A 19,422-nucleotide genomic window follows, 5' to 3' on the forward strand; every position below is an offset into this window, starting at 1 on the left:
AGAACCAAGATTGCGTGTTTTGCCCAGTGTATCTGAAAAGGGAGGTAGAGCCAGATTGGAGGGGATGGTGAAGAGAGTAACTGCCAGACTCATGACCTGTCATCATGGCCCCCAACCTTAAGTTCTTACCATTGGTAAAGCAGCTGATTTAACATCCATAGTCTACACATCGGATGCTCCCTGGTCCTAAAGGATAGGGTCTAGTCCGCGAAGCATCCGACACACTGCACTGTGCTCTTGTGGCTTTTGTGGGTCTGTGTCCCATCAGTCAAGGATAATTCTGAGGCCCTTCCTTCCCTATTGAAAATTCAAATTAAAGAGACTTACCAGTGGGTCACTGTCGACTCAGGAAGTAAACCCAGTTACAGACCGCCTCTCCTTGAGGACTCCTTCACGCACTTTTGTTTTCTGAAAGTTTAGTCACTTGAATGTGTGCCCCTCTGTCGTGAGGTTTGCCGTATCTGCTTAGATGACTATTGTTATTTGTATTATTTTCTTTAAATCGACTCATTTTTAATTTAAGTAAAATAAGCCTCATCCTTAGACATGATATCTGTGAAACCAGAAGTTGGAGATGCTAGATGTATTTTTGGCTAATACAAATTAAAGTAAATCTGCCGGTTTGTAGGAATACGCATTCTTGTTCTTCCTGACATTGTGTGGGCCACCGTTGAGTCCGTGTATATCACCTATTGGGATATTTTGGTAGGATTTTCCTCTCTTTACTGAGGAGGGGCCTTGACTGCATATGGTACTATGCCAAGTGGATTGAAACCCTGCTTTCATGATACACCCTGGTTTCCTAGAAAAGCCCAAGAGCATCACTCCCCTTCCTAAAAAAGTTAATTCAAGATCCTACTTCTTCACACATACATCCTCTCCTCCCAGGTTCAGGGATGCCATGAAGGCTTAGAGGATACCCAAGGCAGCCCTAGAGTCTGGGACCTGTGAAGCTTTGAGTTGTTGTCAGACCCAGATTCAACAGTTTACTCCGGGGTACTCCTGATCGGCGGAGTACCTGGCAAACACTATTCACTGGCCAAGTCACTCAGTAGATCCGTGCTAACGTAAAACTGTTTGCTAAATAGAAACAGGAAATGATGGCCTCTTCCCGGTGCTAACTTCCTTTAGTCTTACCTGTTTCATTATATTTAAAAAAAAAAAGACTTGCATATAATTCTTAAATAACTTTGGGCCAGTGAGAGTTTTTATGAGTTTGTACCTATTGCTTGGTGAGGTTGCCCAGTGTCTCCGCTTTCCATATTTATCCATCCCCAGTTTGCTTTTCACCCCACAGTTAATAGAGAAGACAGCCCACGTGCGTTTCTGTAAGTACGCTCACTTCTAGGTCAGATCCAGAACAGGGAACTCTCAAGCTCCCTAGTGCTCCAGGGTCCAACAGCATCAGCGTTATCCAGGCGTGTGCTACACATGCGCAGTCTTGGGCCCCACCCTAGAACTGCTGCATTAGAGTCTGCATGTTAAAAAGATCTCCAGGTGATTTACAGCTATAAGAGGATTTGAGAAGCATTCGTCTTTGATTCGCGATGGAAAAAGGCAGAGTGAGTGTCCTTACCTATAGATCCAGTTTTAATCCTTTTATCCCACGCAACAATCTTTGAGTCATTCTCTTGCCATCTTCGCCGTTTGTCATACCTGCATATACATATTACAAGTTTTTACTTTTTCTTGAAACTGATTAACTTAAACAGGGTTTATAAAAAGCTACCCCTGAGAAGTCACAAATCTGATGTATTAGGCAAAATTGTTTTCCAGTCTACATGAGCGTGAATCCATAACTACGAAAGCGAGGGTATTTGTATGTCACTCAAAGTCACCCAGCTCACCACATGAGTTGCCCATGCCCTAATGGGGTCCATTTTAGAAAGATGACGCTGTATTTCTTTCAGGATAATTTGTTATTTCCAGGAAAAAAAAAAAAAAAAAAAAAGGACGTAAATAGTTAATAGCTTGTATTTCAGGTGTGAAGTTACTTAAGGTAGCCCTCACATCTCGAGGCACAGTATTGAGAGCAGATAATAACAATAATCTCCATCATTGTTTAAAAGCACAAATCTGGCACTTAATAGACTAATTCACGGTCACTCCAATTGCAAGTTTTCCTCATGAATATCATATCACAAGGGAATGTGAAATCCTCTAATTAAACATGACTTGAAAAGCAGCAGAAAGTTGAGGTGATGAATGTTCTGGGGAAGGAGAGTCAAGGACTCACCGCGTGGGAGAGGGAAAGAGAGAAGCATGTGTGTGCGCCTCCCAGTTTGCAGAGGACCCCATCTTCCCTTGCTCTAGAGTAGGCCCTTTAACGGGCTATAGTAAAACACCCACCCATCTCTTTGCGGTGAGATTATAGAACTGATTGCCAACTTGCTTTTGGAAACCTGATTAATAAACACCTAAGGAGGGAGTGTTTCGGAAATGAGCACAGATTAAGGCAGTGTGCTGGAAATGCAACGCCGAAGTCATGTCCCAACTCTTCAGTATGAAAGAAGCAGCCCATTTGCTTCTTGAAGTGTTTTCAGTGGAAGTTAAAGGAGAAAGGTCATTTTCACAAAGGCACCAGGAAAAGAGATAACAGTGCTTGAGTCACCCTTTCCCCTGTTCCCACGTATCATTTGCACTTTCCAAGGCAGGTATAGGACCTTTTCCCCCAGGTGCTACCGTATAACACATGAAGAAACTTGGCCTGTCCTTTTATTTACTGCAAGAGACTGGGATTTGACTCCTGGCTGGTTTTGAGGAGTTATACTCTAGTATGAAAAATATTCAAATAATAAACTCTAAGATGGAAAATTGTGCTCGATATATAAGTAATCATCTCTTCTGCTATTGTGAATCTACGTTGTTCTTTTTTATATGGTCATCTGTGATCAAGTTCCAAAGCCAGCTCAACTAGTTTGCTTTCATTCAGGTAGACTTACTGTACATATCACAAATACTTGATATCAATTCGTTCTTGAAAATTTAGTGTAAAAGCATCTGAAGTCCGATGATATTTTATTTTCAGTTATCACTTCATCACTCGAAATCAAATTCAGGCTCCCATAGTCAAACCTAAGAAATTTGGTATGTTACTTAAAATCTTACTGAGAGTAGGTTATGGTAGCAAAGTAGAAGGCAGGGAAATGCGATAAGAACTAAAAAGTAAAGAGAAAAGAGAAAGAAGGAAAGTGGGATCGCTTTTGTGTAAGTTGTCGTTAAAGAATTAAAGCAAAAGAAGGAAAAAGCCTTAAAACAGCAGTGGCTTCCGCTGACGTGTGCTCTTGTTATGATCACAGTTTAGTGGAAAGTACTTTTTATTAATAGATAGCCCTGAAACTGTGTATGAAGAGAACACCTTTCTGGAAACCTGAGGTATCTGGAGTACTTTCATGTTTTGGCTAGGAATGAGCATCTCCTTGTCACCAAAATCATAGGCTGTGATGGATCTGAGCGGGGAAGATTCCATGGCTGACAGTGTTACGGGGTGGGCACAAAGAAGCGTGTGCGCATGGACATGAGACCAAAGAATTGGAAAGCAGACAGACAGACAAGGAGAGACTTGAGCCAGAGACAGGCACAGATATGGTTTGTCAGAGAACTGGTGTTCATCATTAGTATCCTGGCTGCCTGCCTCAGGGTGAGCATTGCACTAACATTGGCTGGATGGATGAAAAGACAACATGGTGAGAAAGAGGCAGGTGGCCAGTGGGCAAAGGGGATTAGTTGTGCTTTTTGGTGTATGTATCTGCAGGGGGTGGGGAAGGGTTTAGAAGAAGAGAGCTTCCTGCTCCCCAGCAGAGGTAAGGGCGTGGATCTCATTCATTCCTTTAACCCATCCTCACTAAGCACCTACTCCTTATTCATCTTGTCAATAACAAGGTATGTCATTTGTGCCACACCCTCTTTCATCTTCGTAACTGGTAGAAGTGTGGTGGAGGCGTTCCCAACTGGGAGAAGCAGCACAGGTCATCATGTGTGATCCCCTTTGGTTTTCAAATGAGGAATTGGAGGGCAGGGCAGTTAAATGACTTGCAGGGTTCCTGGTTTTTAGCGCATCTATAATGCGGAATGAGGTTTTCATTCACCTGGCACCCACCCCTCCCCATAGAGAAATATTACTGACCTTCAATAAAAGGTTAAGTTACACTCCATTTATTTGTTAGGCAGAGAGATGCACGAAGTACATTCTGAAAAGACTTTTCAGCACACAAATGATCAACAGGATCTGGAAAACAAAAATTGTCCCTAGGCACTCATTCCTTAAAATGTTTAGTTGCTCAAGTTTTATTTTTATTAAAAATGTATCTCTGCCCCCCCCCCCCAATCAAACTTCAAAACTTACTTTATAACAATGTGATTTCAAGAGTTATTTTATATTTTGAGTATAAATTCTTTTGAGAATGGGAGTAGTACATTTGGGAAAAAGAAATCCAGCAAAAGTGAAGCAAAAAAAAAAAAACCTCCAATCTTTAAATTTATGTTCATTTGGCTTTTGGCAAAGGTGCCAACACAACACAATTCATTTGGAGTAGAACAATCTTTTCATCAAATGGTGCTGGGGCGACATGCAAAAGAATGAATTTGGACACCTACCTCACACAAAATACAAAAATTAACTCAAAATTGATTAAATGTGAGTGCTTAAGCTCTTGCAAGAGAACATAGGAAGAAGTCTTTATTAGTTTGGATCAGTCAGTGGTTTCTTAGATGTGACACCAAAAGCTCAGGGAAGCAAAGGGGAAAAAAAAAAGTTTGGACTTAATCAAAATTTAAAACTTTTGTGCTTCAAAGCATACCATCGAGAAACTGAAAAGACAGTCCACAAAATGGGAATCAGTGTTTGCAAATCATATGTCTCATAATGGACTTGCGTGCAGAAAATATATACATGAAAAAAACTTTTGCAGTCCACAATAAAAAGAAGCCAGTGTTTTTTAATGGGCAAAGGATGTGAATAGACACTTCTCTAAAGAAGGCACACAAATGATCAATAAGCACAGGAGAAGATGCTCAGCATCATTAATCTTTAAACAAACACAAATCAAAAGTACAAAAAGGTACCAATTTATATCCTCTGGGATGGCCAAGATAAAGACAGACAGCTAGCGTTGGCAAGGATGTGGAGAAATCGGAACCCTCAAACAATGCTGCCGCTCTCAATCAAACTTTGAAAGTTATTTTCTAACAATGTGATTTCAAAAGTTATTTTGAAAAAATAGTAGTGCAGCTGCTTTGGAAATAGTCTGCTAATATGTTAACCATGGAATGACCACATGACCCAGCAATTCTACTCCTAGTTATATACCCCGAATTATTGAAAACATATACTCAAACAGGCACACGTACCTGCATTTTCGTATCACCACTATTCACAATAGCCAAAATGTAGAAACCTCCCAACTGTTGATCAGCAGATGAATGGATAAACAAGATGTGTTAGATACATAAAGTGGAATAGTATTCAGCCATAAAAAAGGAAATGACGCACTGACACATGCTACAGTGTGGATGAACCTCCAAAATGTTATGTTAAGTGAAAGAAGCCAGACACGTAAGACCACATGTTATGCGATTCCAGTTATATGAAATGTTCAGAATGGACAAACGTATGGAAACAGAAGGTCGAGTAGTGGTTGGCAGGGACTAGGGGAGTGACTGCTAGTGGGTACAGGGTTTCTTTTTGGTGTGATATAAAATGTTCTAAAATTACATTGTGGTGGTGGTTTTACAACCCCGTGAATATTGCATTATGTACTTTATATACACCATTGAGTTATGTACTTTATTTATTTATTTATGGCCGCACCCTGTGGCTTGCGGTATCTTAGTTCCCCGAGCAGGAATTGAACCCAGGCCCTCACAGTGAAAGTGCCAAGGACCGCGCTAACCACTGAACCGCCAGGGAATTCCCTGAATTATGTACTTCAAATGAATGAGTTGTATGGGATATGAATTATACCTCATTGAAGCTGAGAAAAATGTATTCCATCAGTTTGAGCCATTAGAGAATGCCCAACAGTCTTCCATAACTTAATATATCAAACAAGATGCTAGTGAAATGGAATACAATTTATAATTTGGGGTTGATTGGGGGGGGGGGGGCAAGGGGAGAAGTTATAAACCCTAATGGGCACAGACGTAGCCTTTTGTTACAGATGAATCAGAAATTGAGAAAACAAACAGAGGGCAAATTTGGAAAAGGGGAAAAAACAAATAGGACGAGACTTAGAAGACAGATGTGAGAACGTAGGTCAGGGCACACGAAAAGCTGGAGGCGTGCCTTTAGGGGAAAAGAAACTTGGCATTGAGGTACAGCGAGATGTCTGTGCTTTTCTTTTTTCTTCAGATTCTTTTCCATTGTAGTTTATTACAAGATATTGAATATAGTTCCCTGTGCTGTACAGTAGATCCTTGTTGATTATTTATTTTATATATAGTAGTGTGTATGTCAATCCCAAAGTCCTAATTTGTCCTCTCCCCTCCCTTTTCCCTTTGGTAACCATAAGTTTGTTTTCTATGTCTGTGAGTCTGTTTCTGTTTTGTAAATAAGTTCATTTGTATCATTTTTTTTTAGATTCCACATATAAGTGATATCGTATGATATTTGTCTTTCTCTGTCAGACTTAGTTCACTTAGTATGATCATCTCTAGGTCTATCCATGTTGCCGCAGATGACAATATTTCATTCGTTTTTGTGTACGTATACCACACAAGAAAGAAGTTTATCCTTTTCATCTGTCGATGGACATTTAGGTTTCTTCGATGTCTTGGCTATTGGGGTGCATGTATTTTTTTGAACTAGAGTTTCCCTCAGCTATATGCCCAGGAGTGGGGTTGCTGGACCATATGCAACTCTATTTTTAGTTTTTGTTTTTGTTTTTTTTTTTTTAAATATATATGTTTACCTACTTTTCTTTTTTTAAAATTTATTTATTTATTTATTTATTTATTTATGGCTGTGTTGGGTCTTCGTTTCTGTGCGAGGGCTTTCTCTAGTTGCGGCAAGCGGGGGCCACTCTTCATCGCGGTGCGCGGGCCTCTCATTGTCGCGGCCTCTCCTGTTGCAGAGCACAGGCTCCAGACGCGCAGGCTCAGTAATTGTGGCTCACGGGCATAGTTGCTCCGCGGCATGTGGGATCCTCCCAGACCAGGGCTCGAACCCGTGTCCCCTGCATTGGCAGGCAGATTCTCAACCACTGCGCCACCAGGGAAGCCCTATTTTTAGTTTTTTAAGGAAACTCCATACTGTTCTCCATAGTGGCTGCACCAGTTTACGTTCCCAACGGTGTAGGAGGGTTCCCTTTTCTCTGAGGTGCCTGTGCTTTTCCTCTCCTTCAGAGATGATTCTCTTGGTTACTACCGCAGGGAGAATTAGCTGACAGAACTAAGAGTGTAAGGACCGCTGAAGTCTACAGGCTGCAGTAAGAAGCTGTTCTTAGCTTCATCAGTGATTCTAGTTCAAGTTTTGGCTAAGTAATGAACTTGGGAAGGTCATAGTGAATAGTCACCGCTGAAAAACCATAACCATTATGTAAAATCTTCTCAAAGGCCAAAGTCAGTGTTGAAATTAAGGCTCTGGCTGGTATGCTTTGATATAGGAAGAATAAATACCAAAACAAGTCTTAAATAAATGTCAGTGACACCATTACATCATACTGAATAATACAGAGTGTATTTAGTATTAGGTAGTGTCGGGAATTATTACCTATTTTTGTGTAGTTATGCTTTTCATGGCAAGTTGGTTCTTTCTAACCTGAAATGCCGTCACTGTTATCGTGTTAATAAATATATCTATTTTTTACATACCAAGGGTCATCAGGAGAAATTTAAATCATGTGGCTTTTCTTGCTTGCGTACTATTTGTGTTTTAAATATTTGGACTAAAAGTAAATAATAGAAGGTGTCAGAATGCTCTCCTCTCAAGTGGATTGGCATCATTCTGGTCTTTACCTTCAAGACATTTTTTAAAAGGCAAACATTAATTTAGTATATATCCACACAGACATTAAATAGAATAATATTACTGTCTGTATGAATCTGTCTCACATTTATTGAGCCCGTGTTCTGTGTTAGGTACTGAGTGGGTAGAGATGAACTAGTTGTGATTCCTGCCCCTAAAAATTTTCAACCTGGGAGTTCATAGTAAAAAAAATAGTTTATTGAACAATTGACCCTAAATTTTTGAAGTTTGATTTTGGGGCAAGCACGTTTAAATCGCTTTAAAATCAAGTACATCTATTTATTCATCCATTTATTCAACACTTCGTTCAGCATTTATTCAGCACTGATCTTGGCAGCTTTTCAGAAGTTATACTTCTCACATGGGTGAGCTACCCATAACCAGTTTATTTAAATGATTGGGCTCACAGGCTTTATCTGACCGTCAGATGTGTTGAGATGGTCGTGTGTGTGTGTGTGTGTGTGTGTGTGTGTACACGTATATTTAACAATTGCACAGCAAAAAATACCTACAATGCACAAAATTAAAACTTCGAAAGATACAAAAAAAAGATACAGGGAAAATCCCGTTTCTCTGCTCCCCACCCCAGCACAATGCCCGGTACCCCGCCCCAGAGGCAACAAGTGTTAAGAGTATCTTATGTATCTTTGCAGAGATACTCCACCAGGACGTCACTGCCAGCTTGTTCTTTTTCTTTTCAAAGCCAAGCACTTTATTTCAGACAGTTGTATATTTTAAAGTATCCAAATATGAAAAGCAGTATGTAGCCCGTGTTTCCAAGTTTGTAAACTAGAGCCCACGAGAAGGAGAGTGCAGCGCGGTGATGTGCCAGGGTGCCCGCAGTGTTGGCCAGGGTAGGGTTGCGTTAGGTGTGGGACGAGAGTGGGGCAAAGTTGAGGAGCCAAGACAGTATGAGGTGAACTTTTAAAAATAAGAACATATAATGCTTTCATGATAAAAATACACTTTCAATGCAGAGGCATGTTTTCAAGAGGTCCGCTGAGTACGTAAATACGTACGTGTGCCAGGAGTTGGCATTTCTCTAGCCTTCAAGGTGTGACTGGTGATCCTTCTGAGGCTTTAGTGAGTTGTCATTTGTCCTTTTCTTTGAAATAAGGATATTAAGTTGAACCAAAAATAAATTCTTAGAGGAGAGTAGTTTTTATTCAGTTCAAGGAGCCTTTACAAATAAGTCAGCCAAGAAACGGGGGGCGGGGGTTAGGGCGGAGGTGGCACACGTGCTGAATTATGTAGTTTTATTTCTAGTTGTAAATTCCTCTAGTGAAGGCCTGGTACATTCTTTCATACTATTACTTTCAGAACCCTCTTGGCTTAACCCGCAAAGCACAGTAGAATAACCATTGGCAGTTTTTAACTGATGATGCTAATTTTATATCCTAACTAGTTGAGGCTCCTATTTTCCAACCTAAAGAATCACACAAAATAGGTATAATGGCTGAGAGTGTACTGGGCATGTAGCATTTCTCAAGAGCAACTTAATGGGGTTATTAATGGTCAGTCTTAAAACTTAGTACTCATTTAACTGAGTGATTCCATTTCTCTGAATATATCTTCTAGTAAAAATCAGTTATATACTGGGATGTTTTGCCTGGTAAAATTTAATTTCTAACATTATTCATAAATATTAGAAACATGAAGGGAATCTCAGTGTCCAAAATAGAGGAATGGTTATATCAATTTTGGCAGATAGCTCGAGCTAAGATGGTATATGACAGACTGTTACACATCAGTAGATGAAGCTTTTGAGGATGACAAAATAGTTGATAACATGAGAGAGTATTTTCAAAATTATCTGAATTTTAAAAGGATACAAATCTTCATGCCTGATTTGTCAAAAATATGTGTGTGTGTGTGTATACTTGAGGGTAGTTAATTTCTTTTCAAGATTTTTCAAGGATTTTATAACAAATATATACTAACGCATTTAGGATTGTGAAAATACTTTAAATAATGTTAGTAAAACTGGTAAAGAGAAGAGTTATTATGGTTGGATATTTTTTCTTTTTCCTTGTAAGATATTGGTAGGAACAGTTTTCTTTTTAAATGATATCCTTCCCTCTCAGATATTCTGAGAATCTTGGTACTTTGAAGGATTCTTGGATGTTAAATGTTGCCAGTAATTTCTTTAAATTCTATTTTCATATTATACCTCTTTTATTCTTTAAAAAATCGGAAGATGAAGAACAAAGATAGGTAGTCATTCTTTCCTTCGGTCCAATGGAATTTTACCCTCGTAACTGCTCGCTCAGAGAATATCATTGTATCGTTGGGCTTTAGAAATCTCACTGTAACCACCTTAGTTCACTTGTGTTATTTCTTTTCTCTCATGGGGGCACCTTTCAGTGCTTTCCTAAGTTGGTTTTCTGCATTTTTTGTTTGTTGTTGTTTCCCAGCTTTGTTTTCTATTGTCAGGGAAACTAGCTTATTATTTTCAAATTTTATTAGATTTCCAAGCAAATCATTGAAAAGCCACAGGGAGACCTATGGATCTTTGATAAAGTGTTGTTCAGTGTATTTGTGTGTTTGGTATTCATGACCCTCAGTTTAAATGTTCATAATACATTCACTGTGGATTAATTATGTTATAAGTCAGGGACAAGTGGCATTTGTGTATGTCTGCCCTAACGAATGTGAATCGATAAAATATATGACTACACATCCTGGGGGTTATATAAACTACAGGCCTCGTGTGTGTGTGTGTGTGTGTGTGAAATCATAATTCAGTGTGCTTGAAGTTCAAAGTCAGGCAGCGGCAGTGGAGTAAGTTGCAAAATAGCCCTTTCCTTGAAGACAGTGTGCTTTAGTACGAAACGGAACTCTTAATGTCGGTTTTATGTTTCTATTTGACAGAGTCTAAGGTTATGGAAACGACTGTAAAAATAATTTGTCGGAAAGAAGTCTGGATGCAGAAATCTAATAGAGAAAATATTTGAGAATATGGTTCATCAGCAAGTACAACAGATACACTTTTCTAAGCGCCACGTGGCATGGATCAAAGCATCCCATGACCTGGATCCGTGTGGCCCAATCATTACCTGTTGATTGGAACCCCACGGGAGGATTAACCCCTTCATGTTCCTGCCAAGTTTTCTCTCACTCTCGGTGTTAGTAATTTTAGGGATAGAATCTTCCTGCCACTATTAGCTTTTTTTTTTTTTTTTTTTTTTTAAGTTAATCATCTACTTGGATACATTTGTCTTTCTCAATTATTTTATTCTAAATTATTTAATTGCACTCTTCTTTGCTTGATAAACTTAACCGGTGAAAAGATTATACAATTTTGGGAATACTGCTTGTGGCAGAAGGGAGGAGAAAAATATGTAATGTTCTGGGTAGAAAACAGTGAGAGAATCTCAAAATCAAGTACAGATTGTATCATTTTCATTAGGCAGATTAAGTGATAAGTTCTAGCCTTTCAACGAATCCTTTGCAGTCTGAGTAGAGGGGTTTGCCTCTAACAAAAGCCTGTCGAGCACTTTTCATACATGGTGGTACATTTATAATATTGGACTGTTCACATTTTGAAATTTAACGCTTGCCGTAAGTAGAGCGCCGTGCAAAAGTAATTCGTAAACTCCACAGGAAGAGGAAAGCACAGACTGGTTCACCTTTGGCCACGTGGGCTGCCTCCTCTTACCTTGTATGTCTGGTGGGATGGTTCTGCGCAGCCAATTTATTCTCTTGTCCTCTGTGTGTTTTCTTTCAGTTTGTCCCATGAGGAACATCCCCATAGCCATCCTCTGTATGGACATGGCGTATGCAAGTGGCCTGGCTGTGAAGCAGTGTGTGAAGATTTCCAGTCATTTCTAAAGTAAGAATGATTTGATATTGCTTTCTTCTTTTACGTAGCCATCACCTCCCACTCTTCGTACTTTTCCTCATGAAGTGGCTTTTTGTTGGAGAGTTTCACACCACCATTTTGAGGGTAGACTCTAAATCACCACGTCTAGCGCTGTCACAGGAATAGTTACAAAGTCTATTGAGGGTTGCCTTGTAAAGGGGGAAGGATTGGCATCCAAGGGCATTTTTGATCGTCTTAGTAAGAGCCTGCGTTTACTTATTTTCTCAGAATGACAGTGATTAAGTAAAAATTCTCCCAATATTAAACTTGCAGTAATTCAGTTTTCACTTTTATTCACATCCCTACATATGAAATCAATGACATACGCCCTAGCTCTAGCTTTATAAAATTGGTGTCAACTAATGGCCAGTAATAGCTTGGTGATTGGGCCTCTTCTTCGGTTCTTCACAAATGACTTTATAAAGGTAAGAAACGGATGCCCAGGAAAAGCTACCAATCTGATTCTTATCTTTCTGCATTGGTGTTGACTTGTGTTCAGATTCTTGTCCTTATAGGGAGGCGAGAGTAAGTTTAATTCCTACAGTTAAAGTATGACTAAAACTTGGGTTATCCCATTTGAATCTGTACCACTGATAAAGCATCCCTGTACGTTCATCCTCTCCTAGCCGAAGTGAAACGCTTCTGCACGACGTGTTAACATTTCCCTCATCTATGGTGCCTTGTCCTTTAAAAAATATCGAGATGAAACCACCCTGCATTATTGACATCACATAAATATATTCATAGTATCAGTGAATCATTGATGTATGGAGTGAATATAATACTACATTATATTTAATATATTTATCTATCGTGCAACAAGCAAACATGTGCACTTGTAAAACTCCTGTATATGTAGGTGCATGACGGTTTGCAAAGTGGGTGTCGGGACTGGGGGCAGTGGGGAGTCTTTGCCTCTGGCTTTTCTGTCTCATTCAAGGCCCAGGAAATAGAGGCGGGCTGATTTAACATGCAGGTCTCTGGTTTTGTGCGGTCTTTCTATTATTAGAACAATCTCTGTATCTTTCTTTACGGACCTGGGTACAAATATTTTAATAAAGCCACCTTTAGAGATACATCTCGTGCTACCTGCAAGTGCTTTTGGTGAATATCATTTTTTTGATTAATGAATTGGGAGCCTGTGAATCCATTGCAGAGCTTCCCCGCTGTAATATTTTACTTCAAGAGCGTTATGTGGTCCTTAAAAACGGAAGTACGTAGAAGTTTTTAAAAAGAGATATTTAAAATTGTTTCTAAATATTAATACTCAAGAGCAGTGATACTTTATCTTAAATTAAGCAACAGTCCTTTACAATTATGATGATTCTAGTTAGTGCTATTGGGCTTTGTTCTCTTATAAATCCCTCATTGCAGAATCTTTGTTTTGTTGCTTCCTGATCATTTGCCTAATTGTTTTTAGATAATGAGACAAAAAGATCTTGGCAGAAACCACGTTTAAATTCTGATTTCACCTTCTGCACCAGTGCTGCCTTTGATAAATATCTCGTTGCTAATTTCACTCCTCTATAGAATGGCTAGAAAACATCTGTAAATATGATTTATTTTATAAAGTCTCCAGAACTATAAAATTGCTGTCAACATTTTTGGTGACATGTATCAGTTTTAGAGTCATGAGGGAAGAGGGCATTTTTCCAATTGATCACTCACAAATTTTTGTCAGTAGGCGAAGTATTTCCACTCTAATCCTCAAATCTTAGTTCCATTTATTATGCGAGCTGGCGTTAGGGGTGCGTGTGTGTGTGTGTGTGTGTGTGTGTGTGTGTGTGTGTGTGTATATATGTATAGGGGGGCACAAATATACCTCCACAAAGAGACAGCACACTTTCAAACTACATCGATTTCTAAAGAAAAGAATCTGAAGATCATCAGAATTAGAACCTAGACTTGATTCCTTTAAAAAAGCCCTTTTCTCTTCTAAGGATATTAGGAGTCTGGCTCTTGTGTAGGAAACCACCTATTTAGTTTTCACTTTTATTCATGTCTATTACTTATTGTGGCTTTGCACATGACATGGCATTTTTGCTCAGTGGAATTGGAATGCTCACTATGACCTTGCAACTGTTGCTTGTTTATTTCGTAGTACTTATTTATTGACATATATTTGGCCAGAAGACTTCTGTTTGCAAGCTATAGAAATCCAGCTTTAATTGGCTTAAGCCAAAAAAAGCGGGGGATGGTAACTGGCTCCTGTAACTAGGAGGTCTGGTGGTACCGCTGGCTTCAAGCATGCCTGGACCCTGATGCTTGAACAGGGTTATTGGAGTATCGGTTCATTGTCCCTTAGCTCTGCTGTCTTCTTTGTTGCCTTCATTCTCGGGCTCTTGCCAAGTGGAACTGAAGAAGACAGAGTTACCTGCCACAGGTTTATCAATCCCAGAGTGTATCTCTTTTCCAGTAGTTCCAGGAAAATGTCCTCAGCAGACTGTCATTGGCCCACATTGAGTCATGCGTTCTAGTTTTGAAGCAGTCACGGTGAGCAGCCAGGCTTAAGTCACATGCCCACCTTCGGAGCAGCAGAAGAAGTTCACCCCACAGGAGCCACGTGGGGGCTGGGGATGAGAGTCTTGGTTCACAGAAGTAAAAAATGAGTCTTGCAAACCAGCCAAGAAAAAAACCCTCTAGAACTCAGAGTTCTCTTGGTGCTTTCCTGAGTTTATCCGTTGATCGGCGGTCTGTGACAACTTCAGGATTTTGAGTTTCTCCTACAGCATGATTTCAGCTGTGGGAAATTCAGAGTTGTCTTCGGGTTTCAAGATCTTGCCTAGAGTAGTGGAAAGTAAGTTAGTCTTCTTGTGAACTCACATCTCCCACATGTGTGCTCCGTCTAAAGGGTAATCACATTGGCTTTAGTGAAACCAACTTTGCTTTCCATTGAGCTGGACTGAAAGAGCTGCCATACTTCTTGTGGTTCGAACAAAAGCCACATGGCCTCTTTGAATGACATCATAGTGGAGTCATTATTATCGGGAAGTGATGTTTCAAACATTTCTTGTCAAACTGCCGGATTTGTAGACGCTGAAAGCACCTCTTTCCTGGGCCCAAGAGTGGGCCGTTATCCCACTTTAGAGGTGTTCTCTTATGGTTTTAGCAAACTGATACCATTGGTGCTTAGATTCTCAAGGCAGTCTTACTCAACAAAATGTAGTATTGCTCTGCCTTTGATTTAGGTGTTGCTTCATAGATTTGTTATTTTTCTCACCTAAAAATCCCTGATTCTTCTAAATCCCCTGGTTTTACACTCCCCTGGTAGAGCCCTGAACTGTGCAGCAGGCACAATTCCAAGTATTTTATGTATATAACTCGTTTAATGCAGCCACCTTACAGTGGTATTACCGTAGTATTACTCTCGACCTACGGATAAGGAAACTAAGGCACAGCAAGGCTAAGCGGTTTTCCCAAGGTCACACAGCTAATAAGAGGTGGAGTCAAGATCCAAACCCAGACAGTATGGCTTCATAAGCCTTGCTCTTAACTGTTCTATAATACCGCCTGGTTAGAAGCAGCTCATTTTATTAACTGTGTGCTCTCTGCCTAAGGCAGTAGGTATAAAGGAAGCTTTGAAGAAAGGCAGAATGGGTAGTGAAGCTACTTGATAGGGGTGCGTTCTTTGAGCTCAGTATCAGCACATGTGGTTTGGGACGATAGTAATAACTACCTCTTGGGGTTGTGAGAATGAAAAAGGTACCTCGGGTCAAGTGCCTGGCGCATAGCAGGCACTCTCGAAAAATATAAGTACTTCTTTTCTTGTCTACTTAAGTGTATTTTTTTTTTAATTAATTAATTTATTTATTTTTATTTTTTTGGCTGCATTGCGTCTTCGTTGCTGTGCGGGGGCTTTCTCTAGTTGTGGTGAGCGGGGGCTGCTCTTCTCGTTGCGGGGCACGGGCTTCTCATTGTCGTGGCTTCTCTTGTTGCGGAGCACCGGCTCTAGGCGTGCGGGCTTCAGTAGTTGTGGCGCACGGGCTCTAGGCGCGCGGGCTTCAGTAGTTGTGGCACACGGGCTCAGTAGTTGTGGCTCGCAGGCTCTAGAGCTCAGGCTCAGTAGTTGTGGCGCATGGGCGTAGTTGCTCCGTGGCATGTGGGATCTTCCCGGGTCAGGGATCGAACCCGTGTGCCCTGCGTTGGCAGGCGGATTCTTAACCACTGTGCCACCAGGGAAGCCTGCCTTAAGTGTATTTTTAAAAGAGAAATAATTGAAACTATCCAAACGTGGCTGACCTCGTACCTAGGGAAGAGGTGGTGACTATGCAGAGCTTTGATATGTCAGAAGAGACCGTTCTTTAATATAATTTTTAACCAGAAATTTCTGGTAAAAAGTCCTACACAGTCGAATGTGATCTTAGGGCAAGGGTGGCAAACTTTTTCCATAAAGGATCAGGTAATAAATATGATGGGCTTTTGCAGGCCATCCAGTCTCTGAGACAAGCGCTCAGCTCTGCCATCGTAGCACAGAAGCAGCCATAGGACCCTGTGTAAGGACTGGGTGTGGCCGTGTCCCTTGGACCAGTTTGCTGACCTCTGACCTAGGGTACAGTTTTTGGTTTCATTACGTTTTTAGCTGAGCCACATTCTTGCATTCCATGGGCATCGCTCTCCTGGGTTATTTTAGTGTGGATTCACAGAGCCCTCATTTTTATTCATACTGGGGGAGAGTATCCGTGCCTGCCTTGCCCTGCTACTTCATTCACCTATTGCAGGTTTTATACTTACCTGGGTTTGTGTTCTTCCACCTGGTTTTCAGGGTTTGGTATGAAAGAGCAGAGTGACTTGGCTTGGTAACTGTTTTCCAGTCTAATGTTGCTCAGGCTAGGAAGCTGTAACTTTTGGAGAGGCCAAGATCAGTTGTTCAGGATGAAAATCCCATGTGACAATAAAATGCCACTGTTGACAGAGAGGGAGGTGAAGAGAAGGGAGGGGGGACTCACAGGTCTCAAAATGTGGCCTCTTTTTTTTTTTTTTTCCCCCCTCCTGAGGGAAGAAGTATCATAACTGTTGGTCAGTCAAAACCAGAGATTTGACACTCTTCTGTGATCATTCTGCAGTGTTCGTTCCCAAGGTGAGGGATACCACAGGGCCCTTGATTTCAAAGATAAATACTGTACAAATAACCATCCTGTTGTCTTTCCCTCCCAGCCAACAGAGGGGCGCTTTATCACAACCAGCAGGTACCCAGTCTATTGTGTGCATTTATTTCCCTGTTTCTTCTCCAAACAAGTTGCAGTTTTAGCGCTGATTATTTTTTTTCTAATCTATGCGCCGTTAAGCGATCATGTGACAGTGGTGTTTGTTGGAGGAAACTGATGCCAGCAGGTACTCAGGCTAACTCTAATGCAGCCCGCCAGCCCTGCATTGCTCAGAATCTTCTGATAACGGCCAAGCAAAAAGAAGCCCAGTACCATCCAGATAGGTGAAGCTCAGGGTGTCCTCCTGTCCTCTCCCCACCTGGATCAGGTTTTTTTCTTTTTTAACCAGGTTGAAGACACGGTCCTCACCAATAAAAACAGGGATCTATAATTCTTCCCCTTTGCTTTTTGAAAAAGGGCCCATACCATTCTTTGGCAAGGTGGGGAGTGCATCTGAAGGCTAAATCATGACCACATTTTCCTGTTTCTAACTCAGAATGTAAAATCAGACACAGACCCCATAGTTTCACAAATACCAGTTCCTCACGTGTGTTTGGGGAAAACATGTCCATTTCCCCTAGTTTTTCTTTTCGACAGTCACTTGCAGAACATCTAACAAAAGTATAATTTGGGCCCGTGCTTGATAGCCGTTTGAAAGAAATTGGGGTGGTTTTTTTTTTTTTTTTGTCTGTTTGTTTCTGTTTTTATCTTCTGGTTATTGCTCATGGAGAGAAGCACCATGCCAGACAATCAAAACCCAAATTCCTTTGCACGTTAGTCAGATGTACATTACTTTTTAAAGCCAAAACAGATTTTATATGTGCTGTCATAGAAGACAGGGAGGGTAATGGCACAAGAAAATGCCCAGCGGTGGAACTTGGACCCTTTCAAAAAGGTCGAAGGCTGGAGACAGCAGAGGACATTTCGTCACTAATTCACTTAAAAAAAAATTTTTTTTTTTTTTTTTCTCTTAATTTCACTTCTGAAAACTGTGAAGAGTTTTATGTGCAAGAAACTCCTAAGTGCTGCTCTGTAATGTTTTCACAAGTGTTTTTATCATGGTAACATCTTGTTTACTTTAGTTCCCGGCCTAAAACTACTTGGAACATGTTAAGAAAACATTTCAAGAAAGCCTCCACAAAGAGGCTTTTGTTTTCACAGCCACCGCGAGGCTGCAAGGATCACAAAGGTGTTAACTTTCAGCCCCTTAAGCACTTCCACATGAAATTCCAGCACCAGTGTTTGTGGTTTTGGAAAAACAAAGTGTACGTTAAAGAAACCAGGTATATGCTAATACACGTCGAAGGAGGCCGGATATCATAAATTGTTCCAAACCCATTCGTGGCTCTGGGTTTGCACACCTGGATGTTCTGCAGTGAAATTACCTCTGGGGAGTGCAGGAGAGCGCGTGGAGGGGGGACTAGTCTTCTAGAAGGTGGGCATATGCAAATGTGATTCTAGCCTCCCCATCTCAATCACCGGAACTGGGGGAGGAAATTTTCCCCCATCAGAGCCCAGGTGACAAGTCTTAGAGTTTTCCACAATGAGCTTAATATGTTTCTGGATTTGACTTTCCCACTTACCGTGCCTTTTTGAGTTGTTTGACAGAGAAAGATCAGGTGGTACCAAAAAAACATTTTTTCCCCCCTTGAAACGTCTCTCCTTTCACCTTTCTGACATTGTTCAGGAGTTCAAGACCTTTCCAAGTACTCAGAGGTCAGGGTGGCCTAAATACCACAGTGCCCTCTAGTGATCTATAGAACGTTCGATAGAAAAGTTGAGACAAGTTTGCCAAAGATAACAGGCCCAGTGCCATCGCTTTGCTCAAAAAGCAGCAAATAACGTCGGAACGCATTGTTTCTTGCAGCAAACAGATTTTAGTCAGAAATGCAAATGAAGTTTAATTTTTCCTCGTAGGCTTTGAAAGCATTAGAAAAATGTTTGACTGTCCACTCACACAGTTCTGCACATCACTGTCTGTGTACACAGCGCATTGTACCACTGCAGAGACAGTGCTGTGTGTTCTTACATTTTAAGAGCCATTAGCTAGCCTAGGTGTTTCACGTGATCACTTCCGGCATGTAATTAGAAGGCATCGCTGAAAAGACAGGGGGATCGTCTTTGCTCCACACTTTTATTGACAGTGTCTACCATATTACGGCCATGTCTAAATGGTAAAATTTATTATTAGCAGTAGTGTCACAAAAGTCTGAGACAGCGATTTTCCTTTCAATAAAAGTAGTTAAAAACCTTTTAGAAAATCCATAATTTTGATTGCTGGTACTTCATAAATGTATAACTGGTACTTTTTAGCTGTCTCTTTAGGGAAAAATGAGTTTTATCACTTGCAGTACCTGGGTTAATGAAATTGTGTGTTGGAATGTAGCCAGGATGAGAGATGAGATCATTCCAAGATACTAATATTGGCAACAGGTCTCATAAAAAGCTCTGAG

General features: G+C 40.6%; 1 protein-coding gene across 10 annotated transcripts in view; it reads left to right on the top strand.

The window, feature by feature from the left end:
• The window catches only part of FOXP1 (forkhead box P1), a 586,136-nt gene that overhangs the window by 517,558 nt on the left and 49,156 nt on the right, over window positions 1–19,422 (top strand). For all 10 annotated transcript variants that reach the window (XM_068557265.1, XM_068557270.1, XM_068557271.1 and 7 more), the window contains one exon: window positions 11,691–11,795. In XM_068557265.1, the coding sequence (XP_068413366.1) occupies window positions 11,691–11,795 (105 nt within the window). The remainder of the gene's footprint in view (window positions 1–11,690; window positions 11,796–19,422) is intronic.

This window comes from Eschrichtius robustus, chromosome 12 (genome assembly GCF_028021215.1).
Source record: "Eschrichtius robustus isolate mEscRob2 chromosome 12, mEscRob2.pri, whole genome shotgun sequence".
Lineage (NCBI taxonomy): Eukaryota > Metazoa > Chordata > Mammalia > Artiodactyla > Eschrichtiidae > Eschrichtius > Eschrichtius robustus.